This window comes from Prunus persica, chromosome G4, assembly GCF_000346465.2.
Source record: "Prunus persica cultivar Lovell chromosome G4, Prunus_persica_NCBIv2, whole genome shotgun sequence".
Lineage (NCBI taxonomy): Eukaryota > Viridiplantae > Streptophyta > Magnoliopsida > Rosales > Rosaceae > Prunus > Prunus persica.
Window position 1 is genome coordinate 527,441 of NC_034012.1, and position 16,584 is coordinate 544,024.

The 16,584-nt window shown below is 40.8% G+C and overlaps 5 protein-coding genes across 5 annotated transcripts; 3 read left to right on the forward strand and 2 right to left on the reverse strand.

The window, feature by feature from the left end:
- LOC18781301 (acyl-CoA--sterol O-acyltransferase 1) lies at positions 3,032 to 4,293 on the forward strand (the record flags this gene model as incomplete). Its single annotated transcript, XM_020561389.1, has 1 exon — positions 3,032 to 4,293. A coding segment is annotated over one exon (1,170 nt), but the record flags the coding sequence as incomplete, so codon positions are not given.
- LOC18779290 (V-type proton ATPase subunit e1) lies at positions 5,728 to 7,150 on the forward strand. Its single transcript, XM_020561691.1, has 3 exons — positions 5,728 to 5,854; positions 6,642 to 6,689; positions 6,782 to 7,150. The coding sequence occupies exons 1-3, from the start codon at positions 5,757 to 5,759 to the stop codon at positions 6,846 to 6,848; spliced, it is 213 nt and encodes a 70-aa protein (XP_020417280.1). The 5' UTR covers positions 5,728 to 5,756; the 3' UTR covers positions 6,849 to 7,150.
- On the forward strand, positions 7,261 to 8,782 carry LOC18779089. The gene is made up of 2 exons (XM_020561690.1): positions 7,261 to 7,826; positions 7,973 to 8,782. Exon 2 carries the CDS (start codon positions 8,355 to 8,357, stop codon positions 8,661 to 8,663), a length of 309 nt encoding a protein of 102 aa, XP_020417279.1. The 5' UTR covers positions 7,261 to 7,826; positions 7,973 to 8,354; the 3' UTR covers positions 8,664 to 8,782.
- Positions 8,858 to 9,928, reverse strand: LOC18779749 (BAG family molecular chaperone regulator 5, mitochondrial). Its single transcript, XM_007211985.2, has one exon. It carries the CDS (start codon positions 9,681 to 9,683, stop codon positions 9,042 to 9,044), a length of 642 nt encoding a protein of 213 aa, XP_007212047.1. The 5' UTR covers positions 9,684 to 9,928; the 3' UTR covers positions 8,858 to 9,041.
- On the reverse strand, positions 10,063 to 13,527 carry LOC18778817 (fumarylacetoacetase). Its single transcript, XM_007213232.2, has 14 exons — positions 13,087 to 13,527; positions 12,930 to 13,008; positions 12,769 to 12,827; positions 12,530 to 12,654; positions 12,357 to 12,431; positions 12,185 to 12,260; positions 11,971 to 12,070; positions 11,825 to 11,884; positions 11,623 to 11,693; positions 11,464 to 11,526; positions 11,205 to 11,269; positions 10,710 to 10,806; positions 10,477 to 10,602; positions 10,063 to 10,267 (listed from the first exon to the last, which is right to left on the reverse strand). The coding sequence occupies exons 1-14, from the start codon at positions 13,387 to 13,389 to the stop codon at positions 10,205 to 10,207; spliced, it is 1,362 nt and encodes a 453-aa protein (XP_007213294.2). The 5' UTR covers positions 13,390 to 13,527; the 3' UTR covers positions 10,063 to 10,204.

Consider the following 16,584-nt stretch of genomic DNA (forward strand, 5'->3'; position numbering starts at 1 on the left):
AATTTTGAGTCTTAGCCCCAAGATATTGTGGCACATTTGTATCTGCCATTGCAAGGGCCTTGTCAAAATCAGGTCTTGCGATCCCAAGTCCATGGAATGCCAAATTTTCTTCTGTTAATTATTGGTGTACATTAGTTTGATTATGGGGTTTTCAGGTGTGGCTAGAGGATGTGGGTGGCAACACTTGGATGCGCTGCTTGGTTTGCTAAACTCGGTGGCAACACTTGGCTATCATTTTACAAATTTCATTTTAGAGCAGAGGTATGGAAAAAGGCATGAAGATGAGCTGCCCAAGTTCTGTAATTTTCTGCCTTTTTCTCTTTCTGGGTTGTTTGTGATTGAATGATTTTTTGTCAAATTGCATGCAGTTCCAATTCGTAGAAGTTCCAAAAAGAGAAAAGCTGAAAATAATGAAACCAGAAACAGAGAAAAGAAAAAAGAAAAAAAGAGGGATGGTGAAGAGAGGGGAAGAAAAGAGAGAGATGAGAGAGAAAAGAAGAAGAAAATGCTTCACTAATTAAATATTAGAATTTATTTGCCTCTTTCCTTGTTGTGCGTGGGTTTAATGAAATAATGAATTAACCAAAAAAATAAATATTAGAATTTTATTTATTTATAGATTAATTTTATTTAATTAAATTTAAATATATTAAATATTTGTTTTTTAGTCCCACACAACATCAAACATAGGTCTTCATTATTTTTACAGTTCAGCTTCTTAGTCCGACGCAGCACCAAATGTAGGTCAGTACTTAATCCAACTTAGGCTAATCCGAGCTAATCCAAGACAGTCCCGGGATTTAGTCATATCCATAATAGTCCGCCGTATCAAACGACCCCTGAAAGGCTACATGATACAGCAACCCAACAGTATAAATAAGGAGTAAGGGTATTTGGACACACAAGATTGACTACATTAGATGACTATTTATGTGGCAGCATATGTAGTCATGTTATGTCAATTAATGAATATTACCATGTAGATTTTATTTTTATTTACTTTTTTTTTAAATAATCCTTAAAAACGACAAAATTATAATTAATTATAATTAACCCTAGCATCTTTACGTTGTAGCAGGCTGCAACTTCGTTCTCTACTCAACACTCCCTTCCTCCATCAAATCTACCCTTACCCAGTAACACCAGCGCACTGCTAGCGCGTTTTTCAAGAATGTCGGTCGTGCTTTTGTTTCTAGACTAGAGGTGTCAAATGGGACGGGCCAATCCAGCAAGGCACGAGCCCAGTCCATCTAAATGAGACACAGCACAACATGAGCATGATTATTAGTGGGCCGTGCTCGGCACGACACGAAAGCTTGGGCCGGCCCAAGATATAAAAATGAGATCCAATAAACTGAGCCGACTTGTGATCTGAGCCCGCTTCAAGCACGGCCCGAACCCGAACCCGCTTCCAAGCTCGTCCCACTTAACTTTTTTCTTAGACGCAATGCCTTTCAGCAATTTTAAACTGGGAATGAGGACGAAGAGCTTGATGAGAAGAAGATTTACAGAACCACTTATATGTTTAGTGCCACAGTGTCGCCTGCTGTAGAGCGGCTTGCTAGGAAGTACTTGAGGAATCCTGTTGTGGTCACGATTGGCACGGCTAGAAAGACAACTAATTTGATCACTCAGAATGTTATAAGTGTGAATATAGGTAAACAAACTTTTCAACGGAGGGCCCAACTTATTATGCAATGTGATGTTGTTTTAGGGGCTGAGACATCTTTGCCTACTTCTGGAACTGAAGAAGTGAGTTACTTTGAATGGGATTGTGCTTATCTGTAATTTTGATTATGAATATTTCTGCTGTACTGTAATGGGCAAATTGATGTCATGACTTTTTTCTTATGAAACAATGTTGTTAGTCCTGATGACTAGTTAGAACCAGTAAATTGTGTATGACGATATCAGTTGGGAATGTTTATTTTTTTCCCTTCATAAAAGTATTGTTTCTCTTATAATCAAAGCAAGACATTTCTTTGTATATAAAATAATAAGTTGTTCAAAGCTGAAAAGTTATAAGGAGAAGCGAGTGAAAAAAAAAAAAAAAAAAAGATCATAGGAAAAAAAAAAAAATTCAAGTGAAAAAAATTCAAATTAAATGGGTTGGTTCTTGGGCCCAAGTACAAGCATGGCACGACCAGTTTCAATGTGAACTTGAGCTTTGGGCCGGACTAGGATCAATAGTTTTACTAAATAGACCAACACGACACAACCTGATAAATTAAATCCAACACGACACGAATGTATTAAAATTATGAATTTACGGATCCAGCCCGTTTGACACCACTATTCCATGGCCATGAACACAAGAACGAGAAGCACCTCGTCGTAGCAGAAGACGTGTAGCTGTTAGACATTATTTTACAGTTACATTACATACAACTTTAACACTTTTTTAAATGAACATGCAAACATGAGATAGAGAACTTTTTATTTGAATTATTTTCTTCTTTTGATGCAAGTTGGTTTAAATGTTCTCAGAAAAGCCACTAATAGCAACAACAATGCATCATTGAATTATACCAAGGATTAAAGTGATGGAAGTAGCCCTTAATTATTCTAATAGGGAAAAATTCAAAGTTCAAAATTCTCCTCCCCGGAAGTTCTAAGGAAACGTGGTGCGTACCTTAACTGGCAGGCACCCATGGTTGGAACTTGGACTGACTAATTAACTAGGTCAATTGGGAAGCTAATCAAACGAATTGTTTCCTTAAAGTATTTTTTCCCTCCTTAATTCTTTATCCAACCGATTATCTGTCTTTCTTTTTTGCTTCCAAAATGAATAAAACAATTTGTCATCATCATTAACAATGGGTGTTAAAATGTAATTGGTTTTTAGCAATTAATAGCACATACCCTACATCTTTTTCTGTTTATGGAATTCAACTTGTTTTCGACCACGAGTCAAGCCAGGCAGCCACCCAATTAAAAACCATCAATCACCGATACATACAAATCTACCAAAATAGGCCCCCTTTTGCAAGACCCTCTCTCCCTCTCTCCCTCTCTCTCTCTCTCTCTCTAAGTACATCCATCTCAAACTCAAAACCTCTCACAAACGTCTCTCACCACCACAAACACAAAAAAGAAATCAAATTTAAGCAAGCAAAGAAAAATGGAAGGAGAAATACCCAACTTCATCATGGTATGGATCTTAGCTGTGGCTTCACTCTCCTACTGTCACACCATAGGTAAGCTCACTTCTCCTGGTTTAACCAGGCTCCTTGCCATACTTCCAGTCATATTTTTCTTCTTCTTCCTTCCTCTCAATCTCACCACCATTTTCCTTGGAGGCCCTTCCTCTTTCTTTCTTGCTTGGCTTGCCAACTTCAAGCTCCTACTCTTTGCCTATGGCAAAGGCCCTCTCTCCACCACCTCACCCATCTGCATCTACCATTTCATCCCCTTGGCTTGCCTTCCAATCAAATTCCGAAAAGTTGAGAACAAAATAAAATCAGGGTCTTCAGCATCTGCCCCAAAAGGCCAGAAATCACCTTTTAACTATGCGATCAAAGCTCTAATCTTTGTCACATCTCTACACGTTTTCCACAACAAACAATATATCCACCCAAAAATCATACTCTTCCTCTACTCAATCTACATGTACACTGGCCTTGAACTTGTCCTGGCATTGGTTGCTTCCTTGGCTCAAGCCTTCCTCGGTGTCGATTTCGAGCCGCAGTTCGACGAGCCTTATCTGGCCACGTCACTCCAGGACTTCTGGGGACGAAGGTGGAACATCATGGTCAGTAGAATCCTGCACCCTACCGTATACGACCCCGTCCGGAGCATCTCCAGCCGCGTGATCGGGAACAGGTGGGCCCCGCTTCCAGCTGTGATGGCTTCCTTTTTCGTGTCGGCAGTGATGCATGAGCTGATCTTCTATTACATTGGACGAACGAAGCCCACGTGGGAGCTCACGTGCTTCTTTCTCCTCCACGGGGTGTGTTTGGCCGTTGAGATTATGCTCAAGCAGGCGTTTGACGGTAAATGGAGGTTGCCTGCTGCCGTGTCAGGGCCGTTAGCAATGACGTTTGTGGTGGTGACGGGGCTGTGGCTGTTTTTGCCGTCTCTGTTGGTGCGGTGTGAAGCGGACGTGATGGCATACAGAGAATATGTGGCTTTCACCGAGTTTATTGAAAATGTTAGCAACTTTGTTAAACCCAATTCTCTCTTAATTAAGCGTAGTTGGTAAATACTAAATGAGTAGAGTATTGTAGGGGATTAATTACTGAGCAATAATCCCAGTCTTATTAAATAAAAAAAAGATCCAAATTGCAAATTAAACTTTACGTTATTTGAGTGCATCAATCAAAGTCAGTCTAGATTTCTTTTGATACCATTTTCTTCCCGTGGCTACTTTTGCATGGTGGACTAAAAGGCAAAAACCAAAAAGCAGATGGATGTCAGTCAGAGTCAGGTATAGAAATTAAAGTATTAGAGCTTGACGTTGAATTTTCAACCCATCTGCAATTGCTTCCTCCACACATGCATAATAAGTTAACCCATATGCCGTGCAACACGTATATATAAACAACTATTGCAATTGGATTTGGAGTAGAAGTTGCCAAAATCAATTTAATTGTTTGTTTTTGTGACACCAAAGAGTCGTAAAAGTAAAAGATAGTCTAATAACCACGCCAAATAAGAAAACAAAACAAAATTTAACCTTTTGCCGGGACAAACACTACTTCCCACACAACTAGTTCGCACATGACCATCACTTTTGCCGGGCCAACATGGACGCTACTTCCTGCTTTTGAAAGGAAACATTCTTACTTTCAATAAATTATAGTTTAATACGTATGTAAAATAATTCATTAAAAATACACATATATATATATATTAAACTGTAATTAACATAAAGGTAAGAGTTCCTACCCAGCGAAGAAGCCGAAGTATTTCCAAACCAATAATGGCAAGGGGCAGGTATTAATGGTCGATTTGTTATGATATGAGGCCCAACGTCAAGTCGAATGCAATCCCATTAATCTTGGGTCCCGATGCTCTAAATTCTGAGCCCACATACCCTGAAGGGCTACATGATATTGCAACATTTTCCAGTTTGTCATGGTATCAATTTTTTGTTTATTGTTGTTGTTTAGTATGGGCTAGCCTCTCTGCACGCGCTTCCGCGCTTGCGAGAGGTTTTTTAAAAAAAATAAGTAAATTTATTTTAGAATTAAAAAAGATAATGAGTAGTTGTGTTCCATAAAAATAGGATCCATTATTTGCCTTTTTTTTTCTTTTAATTTTTTTAAATATGAAAAAGTGTGAATTTACCATATTATCCTTATTTAATTAATAATTTAAATTCTTAATGTTTGCATTAACAAAGGGCATTTTCTGGTATTTTGAATATTTCACCGTTCTCTGTCTTTTGCTTTATATATAATAGATAAAAGTTACGCTGACGCGGCAGTAGCTTATTAGCTACTAATAAATCCCAATCCGTTTCATCCCCATCACAGCAAAACCAGAGCTTGGAGAGAGCCTAAGGCAACGTACAGCTTTGTTTGTTTTTGGAGGACAATCGTATCATTCAAGGTAAGAAGATTCCTCCTCTTTTTTTCTCTTGCTGTGTTTTACCTTTCATATTTTTATTTAGAATATGTTGAAGATCCAATTAGAGTTTGAACTCGTTGATCCAATTGGATTCTGATCTGTAAAATTATGGTTTTGCAGATCAACTGATACTGTTTGCGGATTTAGTTGCCTAAAGAAAAGGGTTGGAATCAAATAAGAGCGTAATGGGTTTTGTGGTTACAACTCTAATCTTTGCAATGGTGGGCGTAATTGCTTCCCTTATGGTCAGAATCTGCTGCGGTAGAGGCGCTTCGGCCAATTTGTATGTCTTACATGCTCTGCTACTTTTGCTTTCTCTTCCATTTATTCCAAAATGCAAAACCTTATCGTACGAATTCAAAGCTTTTATCTTTTTAATTTTGTTTCCAGTTGTTAATTCAATAGTGGAGTGGAAGTAAGTCTGAATGTTAATTTGGACATAGTTGATGATAGATATTTGGAGATTAGGGATGATCAGATCGAAACTGTTATAGTCTATATGCCTTTTTGGTTAATGGATAAAACACATTTGTAGTCCGTTTTAGCGTATCGTCGATTTTGAGTGCCTCTCTTGTTGTTGCATCAAAACATTATGGGGAAAAATCTAACACATGGGATTGTTGGAAAAGAAAATAAGAAATATGGCCGTGTCGTGTTGATTTAAAGTGTGAAATATGGTGCTAAGTCGGGTTTATATCGGGAGGAAGACCGTGATCATTGTGGTTTTCATGTTACATCTAAAGATATTATATCAGTGAGAGTTCTAGTTAGACACTTGAAGGGGATCCCCTTGAATTTATAGATTAATTGGGTATACTTGTGTGTGTAATATGTTCTATTATTAGCCTGAATCTCTGTGGAAAATATAGTTTTGATCCTAAACATCTACATCTACATCAAATGAGAAATGGCATTGTTGCTTCAATGTTTACTCAACATCCACATCTAGTACTTACTGCTGAAATTTTGTTTACATAATTGAGATTGGAAAACTTTTGGACCTTCCAACAGTGGGGGCTTCCTTTCAAATTCTCTGGCAGCTAAGCTAATGTAATGTTACTCCTGTGCAGGCTCCATCTTACACTGGTGATCACAGCAGTAGTGTGCTGTTGGATGATGTATGTTTTCCCCTTGATCTTTTATTTTAGTTTTGTTGCAAACTTGCTCCCTTGGATATTGACTTTGCCTTGCTCTTTTCAATACTTGTTAGGTGGGCAATTGTATACGTTGCACAGATGAAACCACTCATTGTTCCAATCCTCAGTGAAGGAGAGTGAGTTGAAACATTGAAGAATCTGTTCGTGCAGAATTGGGTCACACATCATTGTTTCAGACTTCCCATTCGGGATTTAGATGTATAATTTTGGAAGAGAGTTGGTCGGAATTTAAGAGACCTGGGATTGGTTGTTGTATTGCCTTCTCCCAATATATTTGTTTGCTTCACCTTCATCCTTGGAAAACAGGGTGATAGAACAGTCTGTATTTTTATTTTTTGGTCGTAGATAGACCAATTTGCATGTATGTAACTCTTTTTTTTTTTTTTTTCGATGTGAAATAAAAAGTCGATCTTGAGTGTCTAGCTCATCTCTCATTGGTTTATATATGTGCATGGAAACTATAGATTGTTTGAGGGCAGTGTAAGAACTGGAAGCTTCTTCTCTCGAATGGTGGTCTGAAAAAGAATTGGGCTAGCTACCTTCCCTCACGCCTTTCCTATTCAGTCCGGGTGACACGTGTATTTTACACACATAATTAATGTTACAAGGAAACAAGTGTATTTTACACACATAATGTTGAAAGAAGGAATTCGGGGTGTAGGTTTTATTATACGTGATTTTGATGGTAACCTGAGGGAGCCGTTCAGATGCGGGCGCCTGGTATGGTCTCCATCCTTGCGACAGGATTATATGCGTTGAAGGCTGGCCTTCTTTTTGCCATTGATGCCTCCTTTACACCTCTGATAGTTGAATCCGATTGTCTGAATGCTGTAAACATGATCAATAGTGGAGATGTCTGGTTTGCTACAGTCTACAGAGGGGGGTCTAGTGGAGGAAATCCGAAGGCTGCTGCACCATAATCCGTCGGTGACTGTTCGGCAAATCCCTCGCCCTGCTAATAAGGTGGCTCATCGGATTGCCAAGTTTAGTTTACGTGACAGAGATCTCTCATACTGGCTGGAGTCGGGGGCCCATGACTCATGTTTTGTATCCAGGATGATTGTCTTTCTTTATAATATTGATTTGTCTTTGTAATTGGTAAGCGTCGCACTATTTTCTACCTCAAGTTCTATTTTATATAGTTTTCTTCGGAAAGATTTTAACGAGTCCATGTTTTTAGTTGCTGAACTATTCAGTTTCGATTGATTAATGAAATTGTCTCATTCTCAAAAAAATGTTACAAGGAAACAATTGTCAAAGTCTTCTACATTTACTCAGAAGGAGCGGTTATGTCTTGTGTACTGGTGCAAGTAGTTATCCTACAGCATGGATCTGGAATCTAGATCAACACACCATAATAATAGCTCATTGACCAACTCCAAAATTACTTTGTTTGTGCTGACCTTAACTGAGCACTAGTAGCTGGTGATGTGGTGCACTCTAGAGACCGGACATAGAAATACGTGCAGATTAAAACGTTGTGCAAACCAAGACGTGGCATTCAATGGCACTAATTGAGGTAGTTGTTCAATGAGGCTGAAAGCCCTCTTCTACATGCATGTAATGTAACAAACAAGAATATAAATCACTTAGCAAGGCTTCTACGACTCATTTCAGAAGCAGATCATGGAGAAAAGGGCTTCTACACAAGCTGCTGTGCCACTGATGATGCTGCTGCTGCTTTTGTGGTTGTTTGTGTTCCCAGCACTGGCTTGCCCATCGGACGGCAGTCAGTGTAGAGACTGTGTGGCTAATCAGATGAAGTTTGGATGCCCAGAATGCACGCCGGTTCTGCGGTGTATGGCACGATGCTTGTGGAGGGGAAGCTCAAGGGCCAACTGTGTCAAGAGGTGTAACTGTGGTTCTGGTGGCAAACCTAAGCTCTCTGACTGCAAGAAATGCATGTTGCGCTGCAAGTGCAGCTGCATGTCATAGATAGATGACTTCCCAAGAAGCTGTGTGTCTCTATGTTTCTACTTATCGCAAATTTTATGTATCTCCAGCTTATTGAAAAATCTCTTTATATGGTTTGTGAATTAATTTCAATTTCAGTATCTATTTTGTGACAATGAATCACAGCTAAAATCACAAACATCAGAATTTCTATGTGACCAAGACTGAAAATTTGAGAATAATTTGAGGCGTTTCAATTTCATGAAACTACTACAAGTAAAGGTTTTATTCACGATAAATAAATAGACGAATAGAAAGACTAGCTATAACAGGCTCACTGCATAGCAATTACAATTTGCAGTGTGCATATGCAGTCTGTACATCACATATTACGCAGCAGCAGTGGCCGCACGCACTAGATCACGGCTCGCGCAGAAACCTCTGTAAGCAGCGAAAACCCAGATACTGAGCACAAAACCTCTCCATCTCCTCACCCCCTCTCTCCCTGCACACACCCTCCTCCATCTCCGCAACGACGTCGTCCCAGTTCCTCACAAACCCAGCATCTCCACATCCCCAAAAGCCATCAACATCTTCTGAAACAATCGCGTCTACGATCTCCTGCAACCCCACGATCCGACGGCTCACTTTTCTTCTCGCTTCTCTCACTGCGGGGTCCACCCCACGAACGGAGTCCAGCTTCAGCAGCAACCTCATCAGCGCCTCGTTCATCCTCAGCTTCTCGCGCTCGCTGCTCCTCACGGCGTCGACCGTTTCCTGCCGTTGAATCAGGCGCTGGAACTCGTCGGCCTCGGAATGCACGGCTGCGATTGTTTTATAGAGAGTGCGGATGAGGTGGGCCCGGTAGGCGGATTGAATTTTGATGGCTGCGGTGGATTGGGGTACGTGAACGGTGATGGGAATTGGGGTAGCAGAGGACTGGATGGGAATTTCGGTGGCGGTGGGAGGGGCAGGTTGTTCATTGTGGAGAGTGTAGGTGACGGTGGTGGTAGAAGAGGAGGAGGAGGAGAAGCTGAGCCTGCGACTGCGAGAGGGTTTCATATTCCGCTAAAAGCCTAGTCTAGTACTAGTATTGTGCGTGTAGTGTGGATGATGAGTTAAAGTTTTTAGTGTGAAAAATGAAAATCGTCTCTGAATTTTAAAATAAAAAGAAATAATTTCGGAACTGTAGGAGGTTCTTGAATGGTCTTGGCGCGTAACAGTGTTGCATGGGTGGCGTGTGCACTCAGGTCAGCAACCCCGTCGGTCCTCCCGTCCGTTAATTTACGGGACCCACGCCCACGTCCCCTTTTTGGAGGAATGCTTCTTTTTCATTTATAGTGTCACACGAAAAAGAAAAAGCAGCAAAACAAAAGCCTCCTAAAATTGCTGCGTAAACAGCAAAATCATTTGTGGAGAGAGAGAGAGAGAGAGAGAGAGAGAGAGAGAGAGAGAGGGCAATGAATTATTCACTAAATAGTATGACATTCATTGAGCACCGAGTGAAGTCAAAATAAGAATTACATAACGACAATGGAAAAGTGAGTGGGACACACAGCTCCAACAAGAAGAAGCAAAAGTCTTCAAGGAGGTGATGGCACAATCTTTCCAGAGCATCTCCCGAAGCCAATGTTGTAACCATTCCCCTGCAATGGAAACATATTAGATGCTACACTTGCACATAGTAAAAATATCAAACACAACAAGGGATAGACAACTAAGCACGTAAAGCTTATCCTATCGCTGGATTAAACAGAAATCGCCAACTATGTGAAAACATAAATTAGCTTCATGACAAATGGAGCATATTTTACAACACAATATCGTCATGATCAAATATATGGAAAGCACTAACCTTGCTAACACCAGAAATGATGACTTCATCTCCATCTTCTAGGAATTTACGAGGAGTCCCATTTAAGGACAGCTGCTTTTGTCCGTTCCATGTCAACTCCAGCAAGCATCCATAAGATTCTGGCTCCTATTGTGAAACACAAGTGATGAATGGAGTTCACTCTAGCAAGAAATTTCACTCAAACAAAATGTCATATGAATGTAGGAATATATTAGAACAAACTGAAACCATACAGGTCCGCTGATGGTCCCTGTTCCAAGGAGATCGCCCGGCCTTAAATTGCAACCATTGATAGTATGGTGTGCTAGCTGCTGAGTCAATGTCCAATATCTGTATACGAGTTGCAGAAATTAAGATAATATTATAACAGGATCACACCAGAACAAATAAAAAGTATAAAAACATGGATTTTCTTTCATCGGATTATTTAGCATCCTGTTAAGCATTCAACTAAGCTACAAGGAACTTATGATGCCCCTTGGAAGTGCAGCACCAAAGAAAGCTTGGTAATAATGCATATAAAGCACTTTATACCAGACTGCAAGTAAACTACTACAGAGGAGATGTCCCAACTCTGAGTAGGCATCATGATTATGATCACTGTTGCATAGTTTTTGTTGAGGGAATACGGAGAAAGCTAGGTAACTTATTCAATGGTTAACAGGGCAAGACGTTGTCCCAACTAAAGATTAAATATGTCGAGGAAGTAATTGGGCAGAAATCCTTACAAATTATTGAAATTACTCTTTGTGACCACATGTGAATCATCTTGTCCAGCAGGTTTAATTTGAACCTTGCAATAAAAGGCAGTTTCATCGTCATCTCAAGAATGGAAGAGCATATAACTATTTACAATCTTAACCATTAAAAAAAAAAAAATTCATAAGGCCTAGAAGGATGATTATTGATTTATCCATCACTGGAGATTATAAAAGAAACAAGTTTATAAACTGAAAGAAGCAAGTGTGCCAACGAGATGGAAGATACCTCCAATGAAATGTCATAATTTTTGGAGATCTTTTCAGCCAGATAGGGCAATGGATGGGGGTCCTACAATTCGCAGCATGTATAACATAAATAAAAATCCACGCACAATTAGAAAGAAAAATTGGGAAATTATGGTGCTACGCAAATCTGAGTAAGCACCTGTTTGGGAGCCTCACAAGAAAAAGGTTCTAGAGCTTCTAGCGTCACTATCCAAGGGGATATTGTAGTCCCTAATATTTACATTTTTACACAAAAATAATGTCAGTCTTGCAGTCAACCGACTGAGATAGTGCTTAAATCCAGTACTCTAAGCTACAGAAATGGAATGTAAGAATGAGGCGTCATGGTTTTCGGTTCTTACCAAAGCTTTTCCCAAGGAAAGGGCCAAGGGGAACATATTCCCATGCCTGAATATCTCTAGCTGTCAAAACCAACTTCTTATCAAGTATAACCAAAAGTTAAATATGAAGGATGAGAAGAACCTATAGAAGCAAGAAGCAAGCATACCACTCCAGTCATTCATCAACACAAGTCCAAAGATGTGATCTGCTGCTTCATTAACATCCACGGGCTTTCCTAACTCATTTCCAGGACCAACTATAGCAGCCTACAAGCAAAATGAGAATCGGCAGAACATAATAAATACAACGAGTTATGGACATAACCAAAATTATGAGGTTCTACAGTACTAAAGGCTATACTAGAGCATAGAAAGCCTAACCATTTCGAGCTCAAAGTCTAGTTTCACTGAGGGACCGAAAGGTGGTGGAGAGTTTCCAGCAGGAGGGCCTTGACCTCTGTGATAAAACAAATAAAAATTGTATAATATAAGATTCCATTCAACCTGCGTACTCAATGAGCCTAAAAGCAACAATAGATAAATAAACTCGGACCTGGGTCGAGTAATGTCCGTTCCAGATATAACAATTGAAGAAGCTCGACCATGATATGCAATTGGAAGGTGGAACCTGGGCATAAAGTAATATTCAGACTTCCTGGACTTGTAAAAACAATATTACAAGTGAAAAAGAACTTATGTTCCATGCGTTGTTCAAAATCCACATACCAGTTTGGTGGAATCGGGTTCTGTGGTCCACGAAATATTGTTCCACAGTTCTTTGCATGATGCAAGGATGAAAAGAAGTCCGTATAGTCCCCTATGGCAATAGGAAGAACCATTTCTACCTCGCTCTAAACATCGATCCATATAAAGAAAGACGAATAAATAAATAAATATATAGAAAAAGGGGAAAAATCTAAGCTTAAAATTATCATATATTCAAAACCATATAATTTCTCAGATACCAGTGGAATAAGTGATTTCTGCCTTAAACTTTCATTGTCACGCAATGATGGCTCTGTAGCTGCACCAATAATTAACCAAATGAAGCTTAGTTATTAACTTAATGAAGTATAAACTAAACCTAATTACTTGAATAAATAAATAAATAAATAAAGACGCCTACATGACAATAGTTTCTGAAGCGTAGCACGCGCTTCCTTCCAAGCAGCCCGTCCCAATGCCAATAGCTTGTTCAAATTAGGCTAACAACCAAAACAGAGCAATTAATTACTGCATTTATCATCAATTATAGTGAAGATGGAATTGATGATCAAACGGACCTCGTGAAAGCAATCGGAGTTATTGAGGATCGGACCGTTGAAGAGACCAGCTGCGGCGATTACAGAGAGGTCCAAGACGTAGTCACCGATTGCCACGCCCGGTCGAGCCACTGAACCTCGGTCAGGCTTGAAGGCTCCGTACGGGAGGTTCTGTATGGGGAAGTGCGAGCTGGGGTGGACTTCGATGAACGACTTCAGAGCCATGCTGGAAACGGCGTCGTTGAGCTGTTGAAAATTTCGGACAAAGAAGATGACAGAGCGGAGCTCGCAGTGAAGAAGATAGACTGAGGTGTTAATGTACATAGAAGCAAGAGCAAGTAGAGCTGGTTTTCTCTCCGTTTTTAAGGATAAAATAGTAATACTTTATTTGGGATTATTAATTTGGTGTGGTAAGTTGGTTAGGGACTTGGGATTATCGGTCCTAATTTTGAGTCATGTGGGCAGCTGCCTACCAATCTTTCAAAGCGGTGCACTTGATCTACCCTCCTACGCAGACCTGGTAATGGGCCTAACCCGGATTGGCCTGGGACTGGCTTGGGATTTATAAGCATATTGGATTTTCTTTTCAATTTTGGCCTTTACATTTGACTACGCTAGTGAATTGCTATCCGAACATTCGTATGTTCAATTTAGGATTAACCAGTAATTTGCTCAGCAAGATTCAAAGCTGTCGTTGGTGAGGAAGGGCGAGATTCATTGCATAATCCACTTGGGCACAATCCACCACGGAGCATCGAAAGTGGGCTGGGTACTTTCAGTGGAGCCCAAATGAATGTTGAACTCGGGCCTGGATCTGAACCGGAACAGTTGGAGGACCCAATGCAGTATGAAGCACCAGCAGAGCAAGAACACAAACATAAGGCCAACTCAAAAAATGGTAGGGGGTCGTGGAAACGCCAAGCAAGGACAAGAAGCTTTTTAATCCATCCACTTGAGGGGGATACTAGTGAAGTTAGAGGATGGTCTGGGAAAAGGGGAGCAAGGGAGTTAACAGAGGCTGGGAGAGTTGTGACAAAGAGGCCAAAAGAGAGTGACACTATGACTATTTGTTCAACCAAAGTGGTGGGATCAGCAGGACTGACCCACCACGAGCAATGAGGATCTTAAGTTGGAATGTCCAAGGTCTCGGGGCTCCTCGGACATTCGACTCTCTCAAAAATGTGTTGCGAGAGAAAAAACCCGATTTGGTCTTCTTAATGGAAACCAAAATGACGGCAAAGCAGATGGAAAATACACGGATACAACTTGGAATGGAAGGGATAGTTACAGTGGCGAGAGTGGGCTTGGGGGGAGGTTTGGCTTTATTTTGGCGGAGTGGATGGGGTGTGAGGCTACTATCTTATTCCGTGGGTCACATTCATGTTTTGATCACTGAGTCGAATGATTCACAGTTTTATCTTACTGGTTTTTATGGGCATCCTGACACGCAACAACGAAACCATTCTTGGGAGTTATTACGCAGATTGTCGTATACAGTTCAAGGAGCCTGGGTGGTAGTCGGAGATTTTAATGAGATCCTGTTCTCAAAAGACAAAAGAGGGGGACGAGAACGACCTCAAGGCCAGATGAATAATTTTAAGATGGCATTGGAAGATTGCCGACTTAGTTCCACTAGATTTACTGGGTACCCGTTCACTTGGGCACGTCGTTACCCTGATGGTAGCGTGGTGGAAGAACGTTTAGACAGATGTGTAGCGAATGGAGTCTTCTTCGGTCGTTACTCACATCTGACGACCAGCCATTTAGTGGCAGTGGGTTCCGATCACTATCCGATTCTAGTGGAGGCTTGTGTTGATGATCCAGAAGCGGGTGCAAAACGGAGTAGACGGTTTCATTTTGAAGAAATGTGGACAAAGGAGCCAGAATTCAACAAAGTGATTGAAGAGGCTTGGAAGGTTACTGACGGAGTGGAGAGTGTAAGTAACAGCTTATCACTGTGCGCAAAGGAACTCAAAACTTGGAACCATATCCATTTTGGTAATGTTCGCAAGCAATTAACACATGCTTATAAGGAGTTAACAGCCCTTCAAGGAAGACTGACAACTGATCAGCATGTGTTAAAGGCCAAAGTTGAGGAAACAATTTCAGATCTTTTAGAAAAACAAGAAATTATGTGGAGACAACGATCCAGAGTCGTGTGGCTAAAGGAGGGAGACAAAAATACTCATTTTTTCCATGGAAGGGCAAGTTCTAGATCCAAACGCAATAGGGTATGCGGAATATTTGATGCAAACCAGGCTTGGCAGACTGAAGAGCAACGTATAGGGGATCTTTTCTGTGACTATTTTAAGACCTTATTCTCTTCCTCTGGTGGCCAGCAAATGGAGCGGATTCTAAACGAAGTAAGGCCGGTAATAACAAGTGCTATGAACGACCGGCTATTGCAAGCTTTTACGCGGGAAGAGCTGGAGCATACTTTATTTCAGATGTTCCCAACGAAAGCACCTGGGCATGATGGCATGCCAGCTTTATTTTTCCAAAAGTACTGGCATATAGTTGGCGATAAGGTGGCCAAAAAGTGTTTGCAGATTTTAAACGGGGAAGGAAGCGTTCGGGAGTTTAACCATACCCTTATAGCTCTCATCCCGAAAGTCAAGATGCCAACCACTGTTTCAGAGTTCCGACCAATCAGCCTGTGTACAACCGTATACAAGATGATAGCGAAAACAATTGCAAATCGATTGAAGACTGTCCTTCCTCACGTTATTACTGAAACTCAGAGCGCTTTTGTACCGAACCGAATGATTCTGGATAATGTGATGGCTGCTTTCGAAATAATGAATACGATTAAGGGAGTGAAGAAGAGGCGCGATGTCCAAATGGCTCTCAAATTGGACATGGCCAAAGCATACGACCGGGTGGAGTGGGTTTTCTTGCGTGCAATGATGCTTAAACTGGGTTTTTCAGCCACATGGGTCTCCAAAGTCATGGATTGCATCTCCACTACAACTTTTTCGGTGCTCTGGAAGGGTACTCCGGTTGGGCACATTATGCCACAGCGTGGGTTACGGCAAGGATGTCCTTTATCTCCATATCTTTTTCTTATATGCACTGAGGGGTTCTCGTGCCTATTGCATGGTGCAGAAAGGAGAGGTGATTTGGTTGGGGTTCAAGTGGCAAGGGGGGCGCCTTCAGTAACTCATCTATTGTTTGCAGATGACAGCATTCTATTTATGAAGGCAACGAATAAGGCTTGTATGGCTTTGGAAACATTATTCCAAACCTATGAAGAGGTAACAGGGCAACAAATCAACTATTCTAAATCTGCGCTCTCTCTAAGTCCGAATGCCACAAGGGCAGATTTCGATATGATTGAAGGTGGTTTAAACGTCCCTGTTGTGCGGTGCCATGAGAATTATTTAGGTCTGCCAACTATCGCTGGAAAGGGAAGGAAACAACTCTTCCAACATTTAAAAGATAAACTTTGGAAGCATATAAGTGGGTGGAAGGAAAAGCTCTTATCTAGAGCGGGGAAAGAGATTTTAATCAAAGCCGTGT

Excerpts from the sequence above, each read along its gene's own strand:
- LOC18779290 (XM_020561691.1), top strand. The coding sequence starts at position 5,757 with ATGGGTTTTGTGGTTACAACTCTAATCTTTGCAATGGTGGGCGTAATT. Across the intron at positions 5,855-6,641 it reads AGAGGCGCTTCGGCCAATTT|GCTCCATCTTACACTGGTGA; the intron begins GTATGTCTTACA and ends ACTCCTGTGCAG. Across the intron at positions 6,690-6,781 it reads GTAGTGTGCTGTTGGATGAT|GTGGGCAATTGTATACGTTG; the intron begins GTATGTTTTCCC and ends AATACTTGTTAG.
- LOC18779089 (XM_020561690.1), top strand. The coding sequence starts at position 8,355 with ATGGAGAAAAGGGCTTCTACACAAGCTGCTGTGCCACTGATGATGCTG.
- LOC18778817 (XM_007213232.2), bottom strand. The coding sequence starts at position 13,389 with ATGTACATTAACACCTCAGTCTATCTTCTTCACTGCGAGCTCCGCTCT. Across the intron at positions 12,261-12,356 it reads ACGGACATTACTCGACCCAG|AGGTCAAGGCCCTCCTGCTG; the intron begins GTCCGAGTTTAT and ends GTTTTATCACAG. Across the intron at positions 11,885-11,970 it reads GTTGATGAATGACTGGAGTG|CTAGAGATATTCAGGCATGG; the intron begins GTATGCTTGCTT and ends TGGTTTTGACAG.
- LOC18779749 (XM_007211985.2), bottom strand. The coding sequence starts at position 9,683 with ATGAAACCCTCTCGCAGTCGCAGGCTCAGCTTCTCCTCCTCCTCCTCT.